Below are 24367 nucleotides of genomic sequence, written 5' to 3'. Positions count from 1 at the left end.
TTCTGGAAAATATATGGAGATTTCCTCTCCATGTATTTCTTTTTTTCATTCCTTCAAATTTGTATTAAAGAAACTAGGTTTTTGCCCCATAGAGTTTTCCATAGTCTGGATTTTACTGATTACATCTTTGTGGTGTAGTTTAACTTGTTTCTCTACCCTTTAAATTTCCTGCAAATTAATAATTTGATAAGACATTTCTAATTTATTTTAAAGTTAAAGAAATAAGATAATTCCAACTTTGCCTGTATGTGCTAACTTGAACTAGAAAAGGAAGGTTGTTTGGGACTATTTTTACCGTCCCTTCTTTCATTCTGAACCTTACTCCCTATACCCACAATGCATTACAGAGACCCTCCGTTGATCACACCCCTCCAGCTCCCATCACCCAGGAATCTCCAAGCTGCTTTTTCCTATGGGTATTGCCACTGTCTAGGGACTCCTGCTACCACACTGCACCAATAAGGGACTTTATATTGATCCTGTGTATAGTAACTAGCATTTGTTGACTGCTTACAATGTGCCAACATTTGCACCTACTTTACATGCATTATTTGATCCTCACAACAGCACTGCAAAGTAGCCACTGGCTTCCTTGGGTTCCTCAAGCTTGCCAGAGTCCTCCCAGAGCTTATGCAACTGATCTTTCCTCTGCTTAAAAAGCTGCCCCTCCTTCACCTGTTTAAAATCTGCTCACTGAGCAGATCTCAGTTCTGCCATCCTTTCTCAAGCAAGCTGTTCCTGACCCCCAAGTTAAGCCAAAGTACACATTCTCAAAGAACCCCGTGTACTTCTCTGAAGCCCTTTATCACAGTCTTAATTTTTTACTTACTTGATTAATGGTCAGCTCCCTTCCAGCCTGCAAGCTCCATAAGGACAAATACTAGGTCTGTTTTGACTCAGCTTGGCATCTCAGGCACTCATAATGCCTTACGCCTGGCACATGCCATACATATGTGTTGAATGAATGTGAGGCTAAGCCTGTATGCAAGGCCAGCTAGTAAATAGTAGAGTTAGAATTCAAGCCAAGCTGGTCTCACTCTAGCCCAGATTTCACCCACATTCTCCGCAGGCTCGTGGCCATTGTTATTTGGACTGTTGACTTTCTCCCTTCAAGACTCAGCTCTGGACCAACTTAGTCTCCCTTGTTGACTCCTTTTCCCATTTCCCGCTGACTGCTGACTGGGACCCAATGCCTTGGCAGAAATTTCGTGACTTGAATGGACATGGTAAAAAGTGACTTACCTATTTTTTAGACTATACTAACTTAACCCAATGTTCGCATTCATTTTTTAGAAACAGTTTTTGAGCCACAAAAAATAGATTAGTCACTGTGGATTCAAATAGGAAGAGAAAAATTCCCTTCCAATGAGGAGAGTTTAATTGGGATAGGGGCCAAGGAGAAGAGACAAGAAAACAGATTTTTACTATAAGTACAATAGTAAAGATGAAGAAAAGGGAAAGAAGCATCTGTAGCAAGGGAAGTTTTACCAAAGAGATGACATCTCATTCCAGCTTAGAGAGGTAAGTCAAAATTTGTTTTGTGGACGAGTGCAGGGAGTGGACACTCCAGGCATAGAGTATGAAATAAGATTCGTGACAGAGGCTAATGGCTCAGTTAACTTGAAGTTTGCTATGGCCAGATCAAAGACTTGTGAGGCAGGATGTGGGAGAAGAGGCTGGTGGGCAGAGCTGGAGAGAAAGTTGTAGCCAAAGTCTTCATTGTAATAAGAAACCATTAAGGGTGTTAAGTAGGAGCAGTGATATATTCCAGTTGGCATTTAAGAAGAAAAATTGGATGATGGTGCCGATTGAGGGGATTGAGGGAATAAATCTGGAGAGCATGAGGTACCAGGGAGGTAGGTTAGGGCACAGGACCATGAGGGAGAAATGTCTGAATTTTGGTTGTAACATTGGAAAGGAAAAGACAGGAATAAAGCTGAGAAATCAATGAAAATTTGTGGAGGTAGGTGGTAAGAAAGAAGTTTGGAGTCTAGAAAAACCGCCAAGTTTATGTCTTGGGTAATAGGTATATTATGCTTTCTTAAGGAATACTAATGAACAGCCTCATTGGGAAGATAATGAGTTAGTCCATTATCTTTCCAATGTTAAGTCCGAAAGGAGATGTCTGGTAGACAGTTGTCAGTATGAATCTAGAGATTAGGAGAAGGGTGAAAACTGGAGATAAAAAACTTGGAGGCTAATGAAATGTAGGTGTAATTTGAAGTCATAGAAGTAGATAAGATGCCCCCAAGAAGAGAGCATAAGCCAGAAGAGCAGACAAGTAGTTGTTTCCTGGGAACATCAACATTTAAGACAATGGTTCTTAACTTTTTTGAGTCAGATTCTTTTGAGAATGTGATGAAAGCTACAGTCGGCCCCCCCCCAGAAAGATATTCATATGCATATGAACATCAAAGCTATGGGTTCTCTAAGGATGCATAGACCCACATTCAGAACTTTCTTTTTTTTTGAGGTGCAATTATAGAGAGAAGAGCATGAGAAGGTGACTAGAGAAAGTGACTGGAGAAGAAGGAAAACTCAGAGAGAGTTGTTATGTATACATCAAAAAAGAAGAGAAGGAGAAGTTAATTGTCATTAAAAATTTTCATAGATGACAGGAGAGAGAAAGGTGGGAAAGGGCTCATTGGACAACAGCTTGGAGGTCATCAGTAACCTTTTATGAGAAATTTTAATAGTGACTGGGGCAAAAACCATACTGTAGTAAAGACTGATGGGCAAGAAAACTGAGGCCGTGGTTATTGACTTTTAAAAGCATGATAATGATGGTGGAGACAGGGTTTTTAATCTTTTCATCACCTACATGAGCACAAGTGGCATAAATAATGGGGCCAGAGGATATGGAAAGGAACCAGGATTGGATATGGATAGACTATTTGTAGATAGATGGGGGGAATGTTGAGAGGATTCGTATATAGTAATCTCTGTTTTCTTTGTGGATATTGACATCAGTTGAGAGAAGATAGCAGGAATGGGACAGCATACCTGAGGGGAAACTATGAAACTGTCGTGTGTACGAGAAGGGAAAGACTAGTGATGTTTACAAGAATTTCTTGGGGATTAGGAGGACAATTGAAGTTGGCCACATAGATTTAGTTAGTCCTTGGATTATGGCTTGTCATCATCAGTACTCCTCAGGAAATTTTCAATTCTGCCTTAGTTTCTCTTTTTCTTAAACAGAATGAATAATGCATGTATGAGTAACAACTTTTAAATAGCAAATGACTAGAAGAGCTTAAAAGAAGATTAAAAGAGCCAAGTATGTTCTACCTTCTAGGCAATGACTTTTTCTAAAGTGTAAAATAAAATTTATCGAATACATGACTGTTCTTAAAATCTTCTTTCGTAAGACTAGTTTTGGACCTTGAAAATCAGTAACCAAGAGGTTACAGACTTTTTTTTCTGTTTGACTCTTAGGTAGGAACTCATTAGGATATCTTGTAACATAGTATTCTGAAATATGCAATTGCAATTACTTGAACAAAAATTTCAAATTAAGGCACTTCTCATAACCTTTATGAAAATATCTAATGCATTTTTTCAAAACATTAAGCTAAGGGGGAAAGTCTGTGGTTTTTTTTCCTCCTTTTAAAATCAAATAAGTTAATACTGTCCATGTGGATTCAATGAAAAAATACTAAAGAATTTAAGAAAACTACCTAGAGCTAAACTAAGAAAAATATGACCTAATTTTAAATATTTTGGAAGTCACCACTGAATATATCTCCTGATATTTCAGTTTTAAAATTTTGACTTTTACTTTTTACCAATAGAATGAAGTAAATATACACCCCTTGAGGTAACTATGCATTTTAAAGAACTGTGAAAGAAATGGAACATTAATTTTGCCTCTTTGAGCTACTTATATGTGCTACTCAAGTTTTTATGTACACTTTGTAAATATCATTCTGTCCTAAAAATTTTGATTTGCTGAAATATATCACCATGTGAAATGCATGAAGGAGAGAACAAGGGAATGAGATATTGATGAAGAACAAATGTACTGCATGAGGTGTGAAGGTAATTGCTCAGGGTTTTTTGTTTTGTTTTGTTTTGTTTTATCCCCCCAAGATGGAGTCTCGCTCTGTCACCCAGGCTGGGGTGCAGTGGCACAATTTTGGCTCACAGAAACCTCTGCCTCCCAGGTTTAAGCAATTCTCCTGCCTCAGCCTCCAGAGTAGCTGCGATTACAGGTGTGCACCACCATGCCCAGCTAATTTTTTTAAATTATTATTTTTAGTAGAGATGAGGTTTCATTATGTTGGGCAGGCTGGTCTTGAACTCTTGACCTCATGATCCACCACCTTGGCCTCCTAAAGCACTGGGATTACAGGTGTGAGCCACCACGCCCAGACAATTGCTCAGATTTTAAAAAATTATTAGTAAAGAAATAGCTCTTAGCACAGTTCTCTTTTCCCTTCATACAGATGAATACCCAATGACTGCTTCTGAAGCTTTAAGAAAAGAAATATTCAAATGTAAGCCTTGAGATGAGATGGGAAAAAAAAAAAAAAAAACCACAAGGAAAGAGATTATTTTTCCCTTTCCAGAACTGTCTCCCTCTCCCTTCTTCTTCCAAGTACCTGCACACACACTGCTGCTTTCTGGGCACCTCTATGCCCTGGAATCATCATCTTGCCTTAGCATCTAACAGAAATGTGTCGTTTTGTTCTCAAGTTTCTCCACAGTTTCTTTTTCCACACCTCCTGTTTAGACTGTCCCTGGTCTCCACTGTGTCAGCCACACTACTTGTAATGACATTTTCTTTCCTCAGTCCCTTATCTTGCCCCCCTTAGTTGCCTAATGCTTCCTTCCTCCCCATGCCCAATTTTTAGGTTGGCATCGACCCAGGATTTTGCTACTGCTTGAGTTGGAGCAGGCTTACTGTGAGGAGGAGGCACTTGTCCTGGAAGTTTCAGGGGAACAGAAGTTTTCAGAAGCCCCACTGCTGCCTACACAACCCTTTCCATTATAAATTTTGGCAAACCAGTGAAAGCAGTGTGCTGAACAGGGCAAAATTTGGTTTAAATTCTACTTCATATTTATACTAATACCTTTTTTTTTTTTTCAATTTTTAGATGAGCTGAAAAAAGTGTTTTCCATTTCCCAATGCTTTGCTTTTCTACTTTTCTGTCATCCCTTCCTCAAAAAATATAAATAAAAAACCTTAACTGTTGGTTTTATTTAATACAAAATAGCAGTATAGCCCTCTGTTGCTTCTCTATCTTTAGACATCTTGAAAGAGAGTGACTAGCCAACGATTTGTCAGATAGCCAGGTCTGTTTGTGGTTTGCATGAGCAGTGGTGATTCCAAACCCTAGGAGGAAAAAATGGAAAATGTCTTAGAAATTTCAGATTCATGTGAAGCCAAACTGTGATCTCCTGCCAGTTTTAGTTTACAAAACTCTCATAGTCCTGGATATGTTTATTTGAACTTCAAGTTTTAATATCACCATTATATTCCAATAACTTCACTCCGTCAGTCCAGCCCACTGGCTGGGGTCTAGTCTAGTGTATATAAAAACAATGACTAGAACAGAAGAAGTTGGCTAACCGAGATTTTCTCTTTAAGCAATGTTTCTTCCATTGCCTGTTTAAGCCACGATCGGTAAAATAAATAGCAGCTCTGCATGAGAAGGCGCTTTCCCTTTTCCTTTCTGAAACAAGTTCTTCTAAGCGCTAGTTTCAAAAGGAGGCAGGGAAAAATAGTCATTGTTGATACAGGTTGAGCATTCCTAATCCAAAATCTGAAATTCTCCAAAATCTGAAATTTTTTGATGGCCATGATGACACCACAAGTGGAAAATTCCACACCTGACTTTGTGTGACTAATCGCAAAATTATTTAAAGTATTATATACAACTACCTTCAGCCTGTAAGGTGTATATGAAAGTTGATGAATTCTGTGTTTAGACTTGGGTCTCATCCCCAAGATATCTTATTATATATATTCAAATATTCCAAAATTTGAAAAAAAATCTAAAATCCAAAACACTTCCGGTCCCAAGAATTTGGAAAAGGGATATTCAATCTGTATTTCACAGTTTCCCAGTGATAGCGCAATTACATCCTGTAATTTATAGAAGGCAAAATGACTGGAAACCCAAGAGAGAAATATAAACCAGAAGAGCCTTGGGCAAAGTCTTGTGTCAGAACAGGACCTCATTTACATTGTCTCCTTACATTCTTTCTGGGAGCCTCATTGCCAAAGCTTTGTGCCAGAACCAGCATAAAACAGTTATAAACTATACACAGATCAGGTAGATAACAAATGTCAGTGTTTGATTATTCTTTTTTCAAAAGTGTTCTGTATTCTCAATTGTGGGCTGTAATGGCTGACCACACAGAAAAGTAAGAGAGAGGTTTTTGGCCCATAAAAGTAACTAAGCAATTGCCAAAACAGAAAAGCTGCTGCCTGTTGCTAGAATCAGAGGCTAATGCCATTTTACCACAACAATGTGTTCTGGAACGCACCGGGGTTACACTTCTGGATGCTTCTCAGTAGGCCATTCATTCACTTATTCAGCAAATATTTTTCAAATGCCTTGCTGTGCACAATGTTGAGTGAGTCTCCAGTAGACCATTGGAAAAAATATGTAGTCCCATTCTTAGCCACAAGGAATCCAGCATTTAGATGAGAATACAAGATATAAACATATGAAAAGTTTAATAATAATGCATAGTGGTAGATGTTTAAGGGCCAAGCTGGTTTAAGTCCTGTTGAAGGTCAGTAGAGGTTAAATCACTGGAATATAGGCATGGCTATGGTATCACTTCAGGCCAGTGAGCTCCAGAAGATGATCCCTGTTGGGGAGTAGTGAGAGATAAAAAGACAAAGGAACCAGGCTGTGGAGACACGTAACAGGCTGAAGGCTTTATCCCAGCCATAAGCAGGGACAGGAAAGGATTGTAACATGGCAAAAGTGGTGGTTTAATTTGATGTATTGGCCACTTTTAAATAGAAAGGCAAAAAGAATATTTCAAAGAATGTTATAATAATGCCAATATGAGGAAATAAATGCTGGATTCAGGTGGAAGTGGTGGGGATGAAAGGAAGGTACAGAATCATAAGATATAAAAGAAGAAAAGATAAGATTTTGGTGTATTTCTGTGGGGACATGAGATAGAGGTAAGAAACAGCAATAACCCTGAGATTCAGTATCTGTTAATTGAAACAATAACAAGACTGTTGGCAGCTAGAAAGAAATCAAGTGGGGCTGGGCACAGTGACTCATGCCTGTAATCCCAGCTACTTGGAAGGGTGAGGTAGGAGGATGGCTTGAGCCCAGGAGGTTGAGGCTACAGTGAGCCATGATTGTGCTACTGCATCCCAGCCTGGGCAACAGAGTGAGTGAGATGCAAAAAAAAAAAAAAAAGAAAAGAAAAGAAAAGGAGAGGAGAGGAGAAGCAAAAGGGGAAAGGGAAAAGAGGAAAGGGAAAAGGGAAAAGGAAAAAGAAAAGAGAAATCAAGTGGGGAAGCTGATTTTGGAAGATAATGAAGCAGGCTCCAAGAACGTGAGCATGGGCACGAGGCAGATGGCAAGAAGAGTCTGCGCTTTGGAAGGAGGATGTGAATGGTTCATGTTGAGCATCACTGTCTATAGGGAAATGGTTCAGTCTATGAAAATACCTGAGTTTCATAACAATATAAAAAGAGTCTTAGTGATTGTATATGCTTATGAGCTGAGAGGAGAGTCAATGAGGAAACGCAGGAAAATCAAGTAGTGGTTTGAGAATCAGAAGAGTGTCACAGAGTCCAAGGATAGTGAACTTTGAGTTTGAAGGATGAAATTTTGCAGAGGTAACAAGAATAATTCTGAGGAAGAATGTGAGATCTGGCAATTTTTGCTCTAGATGTTCAGATTATTTTAATCATTGGGCATGCTTATTCATTTTGTTTGGGTCTTTAACATTGAACTGTTTTCCTTCCATGCTGATTTTAGATTTTTTCTGGCCCTTCACATACAGTGTAGGATCTATTTTGTATCTCTTTAGTACCTCTCATACCCAGTGAATCTGCTAATCTGAATTCACTTGTATGCTATAATAATAATAGGCTGTTGTGATAATTAAATAAAGTAACTGCAGTATAATAAACATTCAACAAAAATTATTTGAAAATTTTCAAACCTTACGGCTTCTGTGTGTTTTGTATCTATAAATGCCTGAAGCCTTCTTTAGAACAAAGATGATAACTTCATTGTTTTAACGTTCTTCCATGAGCACTTAGGCCAGCATCATGATATATGGGTTAAAAGAGGTTTGAAGACCTATGTTTTATGAAAGATCTTTGATTCTTAACTCAGAGGCTCCTACAATTATTGTGCTTATTAGATTAAGTGCATGCCATAAACATAGAACTTCAAAGGTAGAAGAGAAATATTGGATTCTCTTCATTCCTCGCAATGGTTAATGCAATTCTCTGCTTCCTTTCTCTATGTCTACCCCAAAAGAAGTGCCAGAAAAAAGGCCTTATGAGTTGTCCCATTTTGCTGTTTAAATGATGTCTTCATCTCATCTGGAAGGAACAATCCTAATATTCAGCCAAGTCAATTGGAAGCAAGTTAAATGACCTCCAGCACTCCTCTCTTGATAATATTTGGGTGTCTTTTATGCTTCTCCATGAAAAGAAAATTTACTGCATGGCAAACCAGGCCAGTGAATTATTCTCCTGAATAGACCCATTCTTTGTTTGAATACAAAGCAACCTTTTCATGTGTTTCCCAGATAATCACTCTGTTTGCCTTTACCTGAGTTTACTCTAGTGTCATTTAATAGAACAAAATGTATTTTTTCCTAATAGAGGTTTTAGACTCTCCAATATACCAATTCTCTATTACTGTTCATGCTCTGAGTTCCTTTTATCTAAATAATAAATCTACAATTTGTGGAAATTGTTCCCGAACTTTAAAGCTAGTTCTCTGTTCTCTTTGGCATAGAATTTGGATTTTATTTGCTCTCAAGTTTTTCCAATGCAGAGATTTGAGTCTAAGAATATTTATATTATAAATAAAGTAGAAACAGAAAGTCCTGTCTAGAAGTTAGAGTACGGCATAAATATATTGTTCATCAGCCATTTATTGTGGCTTTTAATTTAAGCCCTTAGGTTAAATGAAGGATATATTTACTGTGTAGTTCATAATACTATATTTGTAGAAATATTTTTACAGTATTGATGGTTTCAGATTTCTTTACAATGGCAAAGTAAAACTTTGAAAGAAGTTAGTGTCAACATCAGAGATAAAAGGTTAATTTCTAAATGGTTTTCAAGTTCAAATTTTTCTTTTTTCTTTTCTTTTTTTGATCTTAAAACTTTCCAGTGTAAAGTTAGAATTTTTAAAGAGGCAATGAAAACCACAGACAAAATCTTTTTTAAGAAATGTACCAAGTATCCAGGAAATTACATGTTTCACAGATTCATGCACCGTTAGTTATCATCATCAGCAAGAAAGAAAACGATTTACTCTAGTAACTGCCTTTTGCTGATAAGATCCAGGAAAGAAACCAGTTCCTGCCTTATGATAGTCTTATTAGAATAAGACAAATGTTTACTGATTCTCAAAGAAATAAAAGGGACACCTTTGTGTAAAGTTTGTTATTGATTAGATCAGAGTATTGGGTGTCCAGGGAAATCTATTAAGCCTAGCTGCATCATGTGGAGCAGTCGTGCCACTGCTCATTATCAACTCTCTGATGCTACGTTTAACAGATTCCATGCTTCTCAGCCTACCTTCTGTGGCCATACCTGAAGGTTCTGTAAAGTTATGTTTCTGGCCTCCGAATGAAATTTTTTCAGTTCCATATTCTTTGAACATCATCAACATTTTTTGAAAGAAGGAGACATTCAGAAGCTATTTTATGCGAATTGCTGTTTCCTTGAAGCACACTTTCAAGGAGACGTGCAAGAGATTTAAATAAAATTGTTGTATAAACACAGCCATGTTAAATAGATGTTCAAGAAGAATATTTTATCTATGATCAGAGAATTATGGAAAAAGAATCATCAGCCACATAACTGAAAGGAGGGTACATGATTAATGCTGTTTTTTAAAATAAATGCACTTATTTCACTAAAAGATATAAATTCACATATAGAAAATCTGAAAAAGAGAGAAAAGGAAAAAAATCACCATCAATTCTACACAATCATTGTTTTAATCTGGGTGTCTAGTTTCTATTAAAAGTTTATTTTTAGTTAAATTATATTTATTAAAAGTATTATAGTTTTACAAATGTAATTTTAAAATATATCACACATAGGAAGGTTTATTTAATTTATAATGTGACAAAGCTCAAAGATATAATTATGGGGTAGTAAATGATAACTTATATGGTATTTGACCTTTTCATTTCAAAGTTTTTGCATTCTATCTATTCAGTTCTTTTCCAACATTATATGTACTGTTAATAAAGTGTTTAGAATGTTTTGGCACATGGTGTGCGTTACACCCATGTTTATTGTGTGATTGTTGTTACTGTACTTAGTAATATAAATAATTCAAATGTTATTCATTATAAAGGCATCTATCACTAATCCTTTCATAGTGCCAAATAAAATACATTTTAGAACAATGTGTTAAATGATACTTATTATCTAGTAAAGTGTAGAGGGAAGTGCAGGTGGTAGAAGTCATTTAAAACACCTGGATTCATGAAAACGAATCCACTTTTAATAGTCATTGGTTTTTCCTGCAGGGAGAGGCATACTGTTCTCTCTTTCAAAGGAATTCATTCCAAATTGAATCACCTTTCGTGACAACACTCCCTTCATCAGACTTCTTATAAACCTCTGCCTTCCCTTAAACAGGGGAAGAATTTTCTGCCTTATGACCCTTTATTCTGAGGGCCATCCTAGTGAATCAATTTTATAAATTAATTTACACAATGTTGTTACCCACCTAGGGAACTGTTCACAGTGGTGTTCTGGAACCTTGACCACAACTCACAGGAGGGGATGCAGTGGGAATTTGGTCCATGAAGGTGCTCCTTTCGGCCTGGTGAAACCAGGAAGTATTTCTCAATTCACTTCAAGTATAGGCAAGTTCCCACAGGATCTGAGACTACCCCTTGGCATTATTATCCTCATATGAAGTCCTTAATGCCTGCTGCATGTGATACTGTGATTTAAAAGAGCAAATTGTTTGAATGTCTACCATGTATCTCTTAATATCTTCATGTTGTAAAGTAAATTTTATATTGCTTATAGGGTCATATTCTTTTTTAACCTCCTTCTGGTTCATGTTAATGTAATTTCTTTAATTAATGGATAGAATGCAAAAATTAATTAATATATTTAATTAATTACATTAATGTAGTCCTGGGTGTGGAACTGAATGGATAGAATGCAAAAAATTAATTAATTAATTAAATTCATTACATTAAATTAATGTAATTCTGGATGTCTCTACAAGTAACTGCAGAACCATTCAACTTACCTAACTCTCATGTTAGCATTGGTGCTATTTATTGATTGTTCTTTATTTCCAAGCAAGAACATATTGTTACCATCACAACCCGCCCCCTTCTTTTTTTTTGAGACAGAGTCTCACTCTGTCACCCAGGCTGGAGTGCAGTGGCATGTTCTCAGCTCGTGACAACCTCTGCCTCCCAGGTTCAAGCTGGAAGCTGATAACTGAGGGAGGAGACTTATGAAAACAATATTGATAATAATAATAACAATCTCTAATGCTTATAAATTTGTGTAATGTTGGCATTATTTCTTCCTTAATGTTTGTGAGAATTTACCAGGGAAGCCATTTGACCCTGGAATTTTTCTTGTTGGAGGGGTTTACAATTTTGAATATAATTTCCCTAACAGACATAAGGCTATTCAAACTTTCTATTTCGTGTCAGATTTGTTCATTTGTGTTTCTCAAGGAGTTCATTTTATCAAAGTCATTGAATTTATTGGTGTAACATTGACAGCAATATGTTTTCTTGCTTAAATGTCTATAGCATCTCTAGTGATGCCTCTCTTTCACTTTTTTTTTTTTTTTTTTTTTTTTTTGAGACAGAGTCTTGCTCTGTTGCCCAGGCTGGAGCGCAGTGGTGCTATCTTGGCCCACTGCAGCCTCCACCTCCTGGGTTCAAGCAATTCTCCTGCCTCAGCCTCCCAAGTAGCTGGGACTACAGGCACCCACCACCACGCCCAGCTAATTTTTGTATTTTTAGTAGAGATGGGTTTTCACCATGTTGGCCAGGCTGATCTCGAACTCCTGACCTCAAGTGATCCACCTGCCTCAGCCTCCCAAAGTGCTGGGATTATAGGCATGAGCTGCCAAGCCTGGCCTTCACAAACCCTTTTAATAATCCAGTTGGGAATCCATTAAGCATTAAAGCTCTATAGTGAGATTATGCATCATTACTTTCAATATTCATGGCCATTTGAGTAGCAGGAATCATTTTCTCAACTAGACTTAGTGGGTAAATGAACATGTTTACAATGTAAAGGTTTATGGCTCTGTTATCTTATTGTGATGGTGGTTTTTGCATTTTTTGGCTTTTCTCTCCATAATAAATTGAGACATTAAATACAAATCTTTCAAAGGGAATGAGAGTAAAAAATAAAAGTTAACAGCAATATCATGAAATTTGGGACTTCATTACAACTCTCCAAATTCTGATCAAAAGACTCACTTTAGAACTTAGAATTAGGAGTATTAAAGAATGGCTAAAATAGCTGAGATGGACTTTAGTCAATAACTGGTTTGACATCACTTATTTCCCTAAGAGAATCTGTTTTCTCATTCTTTTATAAAGACAGCAATTAATATCATTTAAGTTAAAAGTTTACTGGGCGGACATGGTAGCTAACACCTGTAACCCCAGCACTTTGGGAGGCCAAGGCAGGCAGATCACTTGAGGTCAGGAGTTCGAGACAGACCCTGGCAACATGGTGAAACCCAATCTCTACTAAAAATACAAAAATTAGCCGGGCGTGGTGGCGTATGCCTGTAATCCCAGCTACTCAGGAGGCTGAGGCAGGAGACTCGCTTGAACCTGGGAGGCAGAGGTTGCAGTGAGCTGAGACTGCACCACTGCACTCCAGCCTGGGCAACAGAGCAAGACTCTGTCTCAAAAAACAAACAAACAAACAAAAACCCCAAAAAACAGACTGACTATTGTGACTATTTTTAATGTTTTTAAAGATCACTTCTCTCCAGAGTCTAACACAGAAGGGTGCGTTGTGCCTACCCAGTATCTTGGATGCCGTGTGCTCCAGAGTTCCTGTAATGAAAATTATCTCTGCCCCATCATATGGACAATGAATTCAGTGGTGCCTTCTCCCTCTCTGTGGTTTCCATGTTACTAACTGTCAGTGCCTTTTTCTGTAGGCAGAATACTTCTATGAATTCCTGTCCTTGCGCTCCCTGGATAAAGGCATCATGGCAGATCCAACCATCAATGTCCCTCTGCTGGGAACAGTGCCTCACAAGGCATCAGGTGGGTGGTCTTTGCCTGAAGCAAGGTTTACACTTAAAATGTAATGATGATGAGAATATTTAAGATGCAAATGTCCTACCATCAGAGAGGTTATGAGATGTTTTCCTAAAGAGATCTGTTGATTTTAGGACAGTTCAGTTGTTATTCTGTGGGCAAAGGATTAAGATGGGAGTGAAGAAATTATGGTTATATAATTTTCTAAAAATTCAGAATAGCCCCAGCCCAGCCCACACTAAGTTCATAAATGATTCAAGACATTTTTAAAGAAAAAAAAAAAGAAGAAATAAACACATCTAGTGAGATATATTTGGCCAATGTATGGATTAATGAGATACACAAAAATGTGGCAAAGATACAAAGTAAGTGATTGGAGGGCAGATGGGGTAAGTCAAGAAAATTCCCCAAAAGTTAGCATTGTACTCAATTAGAATTTGAAGGAGAGAGGAGACGTGGAAAAATGGGAGAAAGGCGTTCAACATTTCTAGTCTAATCATCCTTCTTTGCTAAGAAAATAATAGTATGTGATATTTGTTTCAAACTTTTCAGCTTACAGGAGACCCACTCTTGCGCTATCTAATTTGAATACTAGCAGTGAGTCAAATCCAGAATTGCAGCTCCATTTTCTAAATTAAAAAATTAAGACTTAGGAGATTTGACTGGCTTGCCCAAAGTCAAATATTAGGATAGTAATAAGCAGTAGAGTTGAGACTAGAGCCCAGAATTTCTGACTTTTACAAATATGTAGAGATCACAAGTCACCTTGTGTTAACATCCTAATGTAGTTCCTTCTAATCTTTTTTCTCTGAATTTTTACATACTTGCGATAATACATATTTGGTTTTGCATCATGATTTTTTGTTTCTGCTTTTAACCTTTTAACATAACCATTTCCTATGTCATTATGGATTTTTTCAAAAGTTGTTTTTAATGATCTTACAATATTCTATTTTATGGATATACCATAATTTGTATACCCATTCCCTTATTACTTGTTAATGACATTGTTTTTAGAGTTTGAATATAGAAATATCACAATTTTTTTAAACTAATGGATGGTAACTTCCATGCACATAGGAGCCCTAATTTTTGTTCACTGTGGCTCCACCCCAGGGCCCAGCACAGAGCAGGTATTCAGAAAGTAATTGTTGGGTTAATGTGCATACCAAAATCCTGGTGCTTATCTCATTATTTTGTTAAAATTGATTCCTAAAAGTTGAATTATTGTGTCAAAGGATAGGAACTATGAGCTTTTTAAAGATTCTTAAAACAAATTGCCAAAATGCCAAATTACTTTCCATAAAGGTTATCATACCCGTTTTTACCCTGGTTAAGCAATAGGGAGAATGCTTGGCTTACTGTAATCTCATCAACATAGGTTATTGATCACATTAACTACTTCAGTGGCTAATAAAGTAAAAAGTCGGGCCGGGTGTGGTGACTCACACCTATAATCCCAACACTTTCGGGGGCTGAGGGAGGAGGCTTGCTTGTGCCCAGGAATTCAAGACCAGCCTGGGCAACATAGTGAGACTCTGTCTCTACAAAAAATTTTAAAAATTAGCCAGGTATGATGGCACATGCCCATAGTCCCAGACACTCAAGAGGCTGAGGCAGGAGGGTTGTTTGAGCTGGGGAGTGAGATATGATCATACCAAGGCATTCCAGCCCGGGCAACAGAGCAAAAAAAAAAAAAAAAAAAAAAAAAGTCAGTCTCAAAAAAGATAAAAGAAAGAAAAAGTAAAAAGTCATTTATCACAGTCTTCTTTTGGTATTTTTTATTCCTATTAAGGAAAAAAAAATTTTCTTGTATCTATTAAAGCATGAAAAATGTGTACCATGCTCATTTTTATATTGAGATAATAGTGTTCTTCCTACTGATCTGCAAAGCTTGTTGTGTATTAGGTATATTTACCACTTATTGCATATTTTTCAATTTAACATTTATATTTTATGTTATTTTGGAGGAGAATATGCAGAGGCTTTAAAATCCTATGTGGTCAAACCTATCTTTTCCTTTGCAATTTTTTGCACTGCATGTATGTTTTGGTACTAATTCCTATTTCAGAAAGCAGTTAAGTGATAACTTACATATGCATCTAGCATTTTATAAAAATTTATTTTTGGATTATGAAATAAGGCTCTAAACTGAATTATTTTTGAGTCATTAACTTTTCTGACATGAGAAGTTGAATTGATTCAAGATATACTGTTTACTTCACGTTAAGTTTTTCTACACATAGGGTATGTTTAGAGATTACTCTTTATTTTACTATTGTGATAGTTGTAGTTTATAGTGTTTTAAAATCATCAATGGCATACTCTCTCTTTTTAAAAAAAATTTAGTCTTATTCTTCTAGAGGAACATGAAAATAAATTTTGTCAGATGACTAATACAAATCCCCTTCAGAACTAATTTAAGTCTCTAAAGTAACCAGAAGATCAGGTACTTTTACAATGGGCATTTTCAGATTACAGTTATCTGCCACTTCCAGTGGATCTTCCTTGTTGCATTCCACTGCCATAAGAGTGGGAGACTAAATAAACAGAGTTTCTCTAATTTCCCAATCTAAGTGCCATCATGGGTGTAGACAGGAGGAGTATAACTTCAGTTTCTCTTTGATCATCACAGTGCTGCAGGTGTGACCAACAGCCCCCCTAGAGGATCTGTTTCTGACCTAGATGTGTTTGGGTTCTGGGTGAAGATTTATTCACCTGAGATGTGTAGCCCCAAGGACATGAGTATCTATTCCAGAGATCTGGATACGCTGATTCCACTCAGATGGCATTGGTAGGGCTTTATTACTTTGTGGAGAAAACAAAGGCACTCCAGCCACCAAATTCTTGGAATACGGTCATCACTCAATCTCATGTCATGTCACATGGTGTTCCTTTTTAGTCGAAAATAATTTTCTTTTCTTTTTTTTTTTTTTTGAGACAGAGTGCCCCTCTGTCACCCAGGCTTGAGTGCAGTGGTGTGGGTCTCAGCTCACCGCAACCTCCACCTCCTGAGTTCAAGTGATTTTTCTGCCTCAGCCTCCTGAGTAGCTGGGATTACAGGAACACGCCACCATGCCTGGCTGATTTTTGTATTTTTAGTAGAGACTGGGTTTCACCATGTTGCCAGGGTCTGTCTCGAACTCCTGACCTCAAGTGATCTGCCTGCCTTGGCCTCCCAAAGTGTTGGGATTACAGGCATGAGCCAGCACCTGGCTAAAGATAATTTTCTATAAAATTCTTCTTGCTCTTTTGTTTTGTTTTAGAAGCAGTCAGAATAAAATAAGTACATAACATCTCTCAATTTCTATTTTATATATTTTTTCTGATTAATAAAGGAATATAAGCTCATCATGGCCCATTAAAAATACATTAATTCCCAGTTATACCTACCTGCTCAGCTTCTGGTAAATCTTGCGTCTTTGAATTTCTAATTTAATGCTCGTATCCTAAGTGCTTTTTTCACTTTTTGTGTCTAGTTAAAAAAAAAAAAAAATTACTGAAATTCTACTTCTTAGGAAATTGACACATAAGATTTTGAACATATGATGTGAGGATATTTTAATAGATCATGTTTAGATAGAACATAATTTTCTAATACTTTGGGTTCTTTATAAATAATAAATGTAGAGGGAAAAGTGGGTAACACTTTGGTCAACCTGAAACTAAAAACAACAAGCCTTCTTTGGGAACCAGGAGATATGTACACATGTGTCCATGTGTGCAAACGGACTTGCACACACACACACATCCTCTGCATATACAACTCCCTCACCCCACCACCCCCTTACACACACAGTCTTTTAGAAGCAGATGTAGGATTTGTTTGTAGAAATGCAGGTGCAAGAAGTTTATGGGAACCTTAGACCATTGCAGGGCAGTTACTCATTAGCCTCATTAGCTCAGTCCCTCTAGTAGGAGAAGTGAAGGTACCTTGCATTATTAAAAAGTAACCAAATCAGTGTGTCTTTGCTCTTAAGCATCCAGGTAGCATTCATTATTCTACAGGGCTATTTTATACCCCCAAGCTGCTAAACTGTTCTTTTATCCTACAGACTCCTATATGCCTAAACACTACATGAAAAAAGAAAACTCTTGATCTTTAACAGTTATGAAGTGCCTGCCTTCTGGCATCAGAAGAGAACAAAAACAGGAAATACAAACTGCAGGGTGGTTCAGTAAAATTACTGAGTTGTATAACAAAAAACAGTTTCATGAAGCCAAGACTTTGCCTCTTTGAACACTCTCTTGGTCTGACCATGAAACCAACAGAGCAGTGGTGTTTCTCAACTAGGACTTTTAGGAATCCAATGTCTACACTGTATTAAATAGATGCCCATGCTGGAGAGACCATCTTCTTATAGGTGACCCCAGTTCTTAGCAGAATGTGAAGCCCAGAGTTTGTGCTAAGTATTTGGTAAGAGAATGAATGGCTGGCAGGGCAGCTTGAAGGACTGATGAATATTTACGTTGTATATTTCTAGTGATGTAGCGGTTCATGATCATATGGTGTGGAGGATGGGCTCTTGCCTGCCTTTCTCATCTCTTGCCTTGTTGTAAGGACAGGGACTCAACTGACTGGAGGCTGAGGCTATCTGAGCACCATGCCCATCTGTATGTGGGAGCAGTATGCAATCAGAACAAATTTGCTGCTTTCTTCTGTGGAAGAGTTAGTTGATGTGCAATCAATGGCATATCAGTCTGTACTTCAATGCTGTGAGTTATATTCAATCTGCTTTAGTTTTTCTGGGTTGTTTTAATTCACCTCGTTTAGATTATACAACCTATTCTGCACTGGAATTCACAACCAGCCTAACTTCATCTAGCGTTTGGGAACAGTGGCTCTTTACTCATATGCCTATTGTTGCAAAAGTACATGACTTTCACGTTCCTGTTATTCCTTGGAAGCAAAGAGTCTCTGCTTTTTCTGCCTTTGATGTCTCTTTTTCTCTGTGCATCTGTTTTTCTGAGTGCTGTTGCTAGTATTTTATTCTCTACAACTCCCACCGTATATGGGAATTTCTGTTTCTGTGTATTTGTGCAGGTATGTGCATGTGTGGAAGTGCAAGTGTGTGCCTATGCACATGAGATATATGGTTGTGTCTACCATAACATATATCACATCTGTTGGTACCTAGTTTGTGACAGATAATATGCTAGATGCCGAGATTACAATAACAAGATATAGTTCTTGTTTTTGAGAATTCTCATCCTTAGCAAAGAATGCAAACTGTAATTAAATCATTACACCACAATGAAATAATATATAGGTGTTTGTAAAATATATAAATGTAATTATACAGGCAAGGGGTGTTAGGAAAGGCTAAAGAAAGCAAGTACTATTTAATTTTGGCCTTGAAAGTTGAGTGGGAGGACAGAAAACACAAGAACATTCCAAGCACCTGGGTGTGCAGTCAGGAAATTGTGGAGTGCACCACACATTTGGGGAACTGAGAGAAATAGTTTGGGCAGAGCACAGGGTTGACAAAAGGCAATTACTGGAGATGCAGCTAACTACAGTCAGATTTGGTTTTTTAAAGCAAAATTCTTTGAAAACTTTAAAAAGGTGTTCAATTATAAATATTATTACCTAAATGGTCTTATAGGTAAAGTTTATATAAACAGAAAGGAAGACAAATGGGTTTGCACAAGAAGAAATAAAATTTTTACTTTGTATTTTAAAATTGAAGAGTGGGCAAGTGTAATGGTTTGATTTATCACATCTTTCTGTAATTTATTCTTTTACATTAAAAGTTAATTGTTGATCTGGCACAAGATATCCTCAGTGAAAAAAATAGTAATTCATTGAAATTATAAGCTAGGCACCTCCTAATTTCTAAACTTTATTTCCTAGTTCTTTACAAATCATTCTGCCATAGGGTTCAGATCATAAATGTGCTTACATGCCTTCTATTTCCAAAGAGGTAGAAATGTGCAGGTAAAACTTATCTACCTGGGCTGATGGGATTTTTAATGTGTTCATTTTTAACTTGAAGCTGAATTTGAGGGCTGGAATTATTATGCACAAATAAAATTAGCAAAAATTGTAAGCCTAGAGTATACTAGGTCTTTAAAAAATGTAAGAAGGAAAATATTTCATATCAGTTATAACAGTAATTGAATATAACTTTAGTAAAATAATTTTTAGGGATATCATTTCTTTTAGTTTACTAAGAAAATGAAGATACTGCATCTTTAGTTATCTGCCAAAATTGCTTGCAGTTTTTCTATTTTAAAACTTTCATTAGCTTTTGCAACCTCGTTTTTGTTCCCTGCGATAGTGGAAAGCCGTATCTTCTAGCATCACCACAGGCCTGGGAACTCTGTGAACATGTCCTTACTTTAATTGACTTAAAGGTTATGTTAGCAAACCACACACTGTTCTTTCTTTCCTTTTTTTTTTTTTTTTTTAATGGAGTCTTGCTCTGTTGCCCAGGCTGGAGTGCAGTGGCTCTATCTTGGCTCGCTGCAACCTCTGTCTCCTGGGTTCAAGTGATTCTCATGCCTCAGCCTCCCAATAGCTGGGATTATGGATATATGCCAACATACCGGCGATTTTTTTATTTTTAGTAGACACAGGTTTCACCATGTTGGCCAGGCTGGTCTCCAACTCCTGATCTCAAGTGATGCACCCCACGTTGGCCTCCCAAAGTGCTGGGATTACAGGGGTGAGCCACTGCACCCGGCCGCAAACCACACACTTTTATATGAGCACTCCAAACCCTCTAGAAGCATCCCTGACAACTGACAATGGGAGCTTGTGAACATGTAGTCATAATTTAACCAGATTTGTAAACGGTCTTTTAGCACATCTGAAGATGTGGAAGAACTAATAATTGTTCTTAACTAAATTTCCTACAAACTTAATAAGACAGTTTTTGATATTTAATATCCAAGGTATGTTTTGAAATTTGATAATGCTGGCAAGCAGAAATGAAAATGAGTTTACTGGTAAGCATCTTCTCTTCCATACCAAGATTCTGGAAGCCAAAATACAACTGAAGGGCCTTTTTAAAAGAATCAGGTGGGCTGCAAAGAGAGGCTGAATGTGGTTCAGATAAAAGATATACCTGGAAAAGAATAAAGTTTGGATGATGGCGTGCAGTGAGGAAGATTCTAAAAGTTCTATCTTTAAGTCTCCGTTCAGGTTTTTCCATCTTTTTATGCCTCAAAGCAATTATTGGCCTACCTGTCCATGTAAAAGAGTCATAAGAAGAGTAAAGTTTTATAATTGAACAAAGTATAAGTACAAACAATTTAAGGAACTTACTTGTCAATTCCTTTGCTACTTTCTGAAGTAGAAATCTCCATTCATAAATGTTTTGTAAATTGGCATTTTTATATGTGGGATTTTCTTAAGCCAAGGTTTTCAATAGGGACAATTTTACTTTAGAACTTTAGACACAAATTTTTTGTTTTTTCTTTTTATTTCTGTTAAAATATCCGTGTTCCTTTTTCATCGTAACGATTTGCAATGTTAAAATCTCAAGTTTCAGGGGAGCTGGAAATGGAAGTCCATGTAATTTTGAGTATGGCATAGCAATGAACACTGACAATGCCAGAGCTGTAAGAGGAGTTTTGGGTTGCCAAAAGCACGCTAGGAAACTGTATGACCAGCTTGTGTGCAATGCTTTACAGAAAAGGGCAGACCAGTTTCCAGCCCATTTATTCCTATAAACCTAGGGAGAAAGTTTATTGACACTCTAAAAGGAAAAGATTCGTCTTAGCTTGATATGGTTTCTGCACAAGCTTGGCAGAAACCATAACCTGCCATGCAGAAATAAAATGAAGCAAAAAATATACCCATTAGCAATATTTCTTTATATTCACAAGGAAGAACAAGTCTGGTGGATCTCCTAGATCAGTCTTACCCAGTGGATATGTTATCATAACCTAGTGGATGTTGGAAATATACATAATCAGCTTCTCAGCAAATGGTTGTGTCTGATTTGCCCCATTTTCGCCCAGTGACTTGTGGGTATCCCACAATGGGTGTCCTCCTTCCCTCTTTGTACAGCAATGTCTTCAGTTCCCAATCCCTGCTTTGTGACTTCATTGTCAACACTTGCACAAGCCAAGTGTAGACTCACAAGAAAGAGAAACTTCTCTTTAGGAACATAAACTATTAGATATAACCCTATTCATGAGATTATTTCATCACATCAAACTCTCTTCTAGATGCCTGAGATATGGACACTTCTTATTAACAAACAGCCTGATAAAATATTAACTTCATTAACTCAGTCCAATGATTGGCCTCTAGTCTGAGTCATAAAATATTTTCAAAGAAGATATTTTGTCACCGTCACATACACATAGTAAACATAAACCAGTGGGGTATTGCTCATCGGGCTTTATTTAGGAGATATGAAATGCTTATTTCTAGCCCTTTTTGGATTATATGGAGGTTGACGAAGATGCCACAAAGTTTCTTCCCCCAATCAACCACTTTTTACTTATTTTTGTCTTTTTGTTCTTCCCATGCTACACTGATGTATAATTAGCCACTTTATGATTCTTGTTTCCATCTTTAATTTCCAGGGAAAATATTTAAGATAGTACAAGTTTAGACTATGAACAGAATATCCCCAATTCCATATTAATGAGGTAAAAATTAATGAGAGTCATTCACTCTTTCTTCACCTCACATGATGCCCAACTTAATGCTCAAAATACAGTTCCTACTCCAGTGGAGATACAAGGAAATCCACAACATGTGAACATTTTTGCTTTGTCCTTTGACTGTCTTCCCAAGATTTCTGTAAAACTAGAATCAACTAGATTAACTGTTTCCCCATACTTTCTCTTTGTTTTCTTTTAGTTGTTCAAGTTGGTTTCCCATGTCTTGGAAAACAGGATGGGGTGGCAGCATTTGAAGTGAATGTGATTGTTATGAATTCTGAAGGCAACACCATTCTCCAGACACCTCAAAATGCTATCTTCTTTAAAACATGTCAGCAAGGTAAGCACTGATGGTGATTCAAGAGAAGACATGTTGTAAGGGCTTTAGGTGTGACTTGGGCCAAATATTTATATCTATACACACATACACACACACACGGTTTTTTGGATGATGGCTGTATAACTACAGCAACGGAAGGAGGAGATGATAAGCACAGGATTTAGCAACAGTACTAAGAAAGACTTTCTCTAACTTTGACCCCACTTTTAATATTAGGAATAGGAACCTTTTCAAAACACCTTTTCTTCCTCCCTCTCCACTCCTCCAACACAGTTGTTGGGAGTCCCAGTATATCTTACCTGTCGTCATGAATTTCCCCCCCCTTTCTTGCTCTGTTTGCTCACGGCAAGGTGGCTTGTCATTACCATCACTTCCCACTTGTCAAAGACAACAGTAATATAACCCCTAACGAAAGCCTGATGCTGCTCACATCCATGGAGGACAGGGTGCCACCTCATGCCAGTGATTCCTACCAGGTCAAGGCCTCACTCAGTACCTCCCCACCACACCCCAGAAGCCCATTTAAACATAAAGGCCCAGGCTCCTCTCGCATCTGCATACAAGCTTTTCTAGCTCAGAATTTAAGCTCTGGAGCCTTTCAGTGCTCTAAAGATGCACCTATAAGTCATCTTACCCTCTGAAAGGGGAAAGGCAATACCATTCATTCAATTGCAGTGTGAATTTAACAAGGTACAGTAGATCCGTAGGAGGAGATGAAGGCAGAATAAAATTTGCCTTACCTTCTTCCATGAGCCCCCTACTATTGGAAGTAAGAGAGGCAAAATCTTACTCTGCAGCAGCTTTAGTGAAATCCAAGTGATATCGAGGGAATGAGTTGGAAGTACTGGTATTTGATCAATTATGATTAATTGGTGGGCTAGAACAGAAATGAACACTACTGTCTCATGCTGGCTGTGATTCACCCAACATGATTTCAAGGGTGTCCATATAAGCTTTGTTTCTCTCTGGTGAAGCTGAGTGCCCAGGCGGGTGCCGAAATGGAGGCTTTTGTAATGAAAGACGTATCTGCGAGTGTCCTGATGGGTTCCACGGACCTCACTGTGAGAAAGGTAAGACACAGAGCCGACTTCCCTTGCTCCCTTCCTAATGAACATGGATGTCATGCAGGAGCCCCATGTGGATTTTTAACACCTGAAATTATTTTTCTGGTCACAGGGGCAGAAAACTTTGGCACAATGCCTCCACTTTTTGTGGCCATTCGTGGCCATCTCCCCCAACTCGTACCACTTCACAAATACAGCCACCGTACTTTGGCATAATCTTATGATAATTTTGAGGGTTTTTTTCTCCACTTAAGTTGGGTTTAAAAAGCTAGTATCACCACTGATCTGAAATTATTCCAATTAAAAGTAGCTTGATTCACAACGAATAATATATCTGACTTATGATGTTACAAGGCAAAAAAGTGGGTGAAAAGAATTTGTGTAGCAAGTACATCAATTTCAGGGAAATTAATTTTTAAAAATATATGAAAAAAGATAAGCATGGAAATGAATATTAATTATAAGATGTTTAAATACTAAGAGCTTATCTGACTAGAGTAAGCAAAATATTTTTCATCTTCAAGAAATAAGAATATCCTATGAGAGATAGTTAAAAAATAATTTTAAAATAAGTAAGAAAGAATATTTTCTTATTTTTCTTCTTTGCATTTATCTTGGAATTAGAAGATTAAGGAAATGGGGCAGACTGAACATATTTAACAGTTTTAAGAAGACTACATCTTAGTCAAATGATTCTGGGGAAAATTTATTCAGGTATTCAAATGGAACCAATCCAAAAGTCATCTCTAAGAAATTGGCTGAGAAATTGAAAAATAGCCTAATTTATACCACAAAAATAATATTAATATAGCAAACTTGTGTCTCTGAAGAGTAATCATTTTAGAGTCAACCACAAAGCTTGAAAATGTAGACCTGTTGTATTATT

At 37.3% G+C, this 24367-nt stretch overlaps 1 protein-coding gene across 1 annotated transcript in view; it reads left to right on the top strand.

Annotated features, from left to right (window-relative positions):
- The window catches only part of WIF1 (WNT inhibitory factor 1), a 71730-nt gene that overhangs the window by 30872 nt on the left and 16491 nt on the right, over positions 1-24367 (top strand). Inside the window, exons 3-5 of the mRNA XM_050748613.1 lie at positions 13353-13461; positions 22277-22417; positions 23392-23487. Of these exons, the coding sequence (XP_050604570.1) occupies positions 13353-13461; positions 22277-22417; positions 23392-23487 (346 nt within the window). The remainder of the gene's footprint in view (positions 1-13352; positions 13462-22276; positions 22418-23391; positions 23488-24367) is intronic.

The sequence above is a fragment of the Macaca thibetana genome, chromosome 11 (assembly GCF_024542745.1).
Source record: "Macaca thibetana thibetana isolate TM-01 chromosome 11, ASM2454274v1, whole genome shotgun sequence".
Classification (NCBI taxonomy): domain Eukaryota; kingdom Metazoa; phylum Chordata; class Mammalia; order Primates; family Cercopithecidae; genus Macaca; species Macaca thibetana.
The sequence above is the reverse complement of the archived record's forward strand: the minus strand, read 5'-3'. Positions and strand labels throughout refer to the sequence as shown.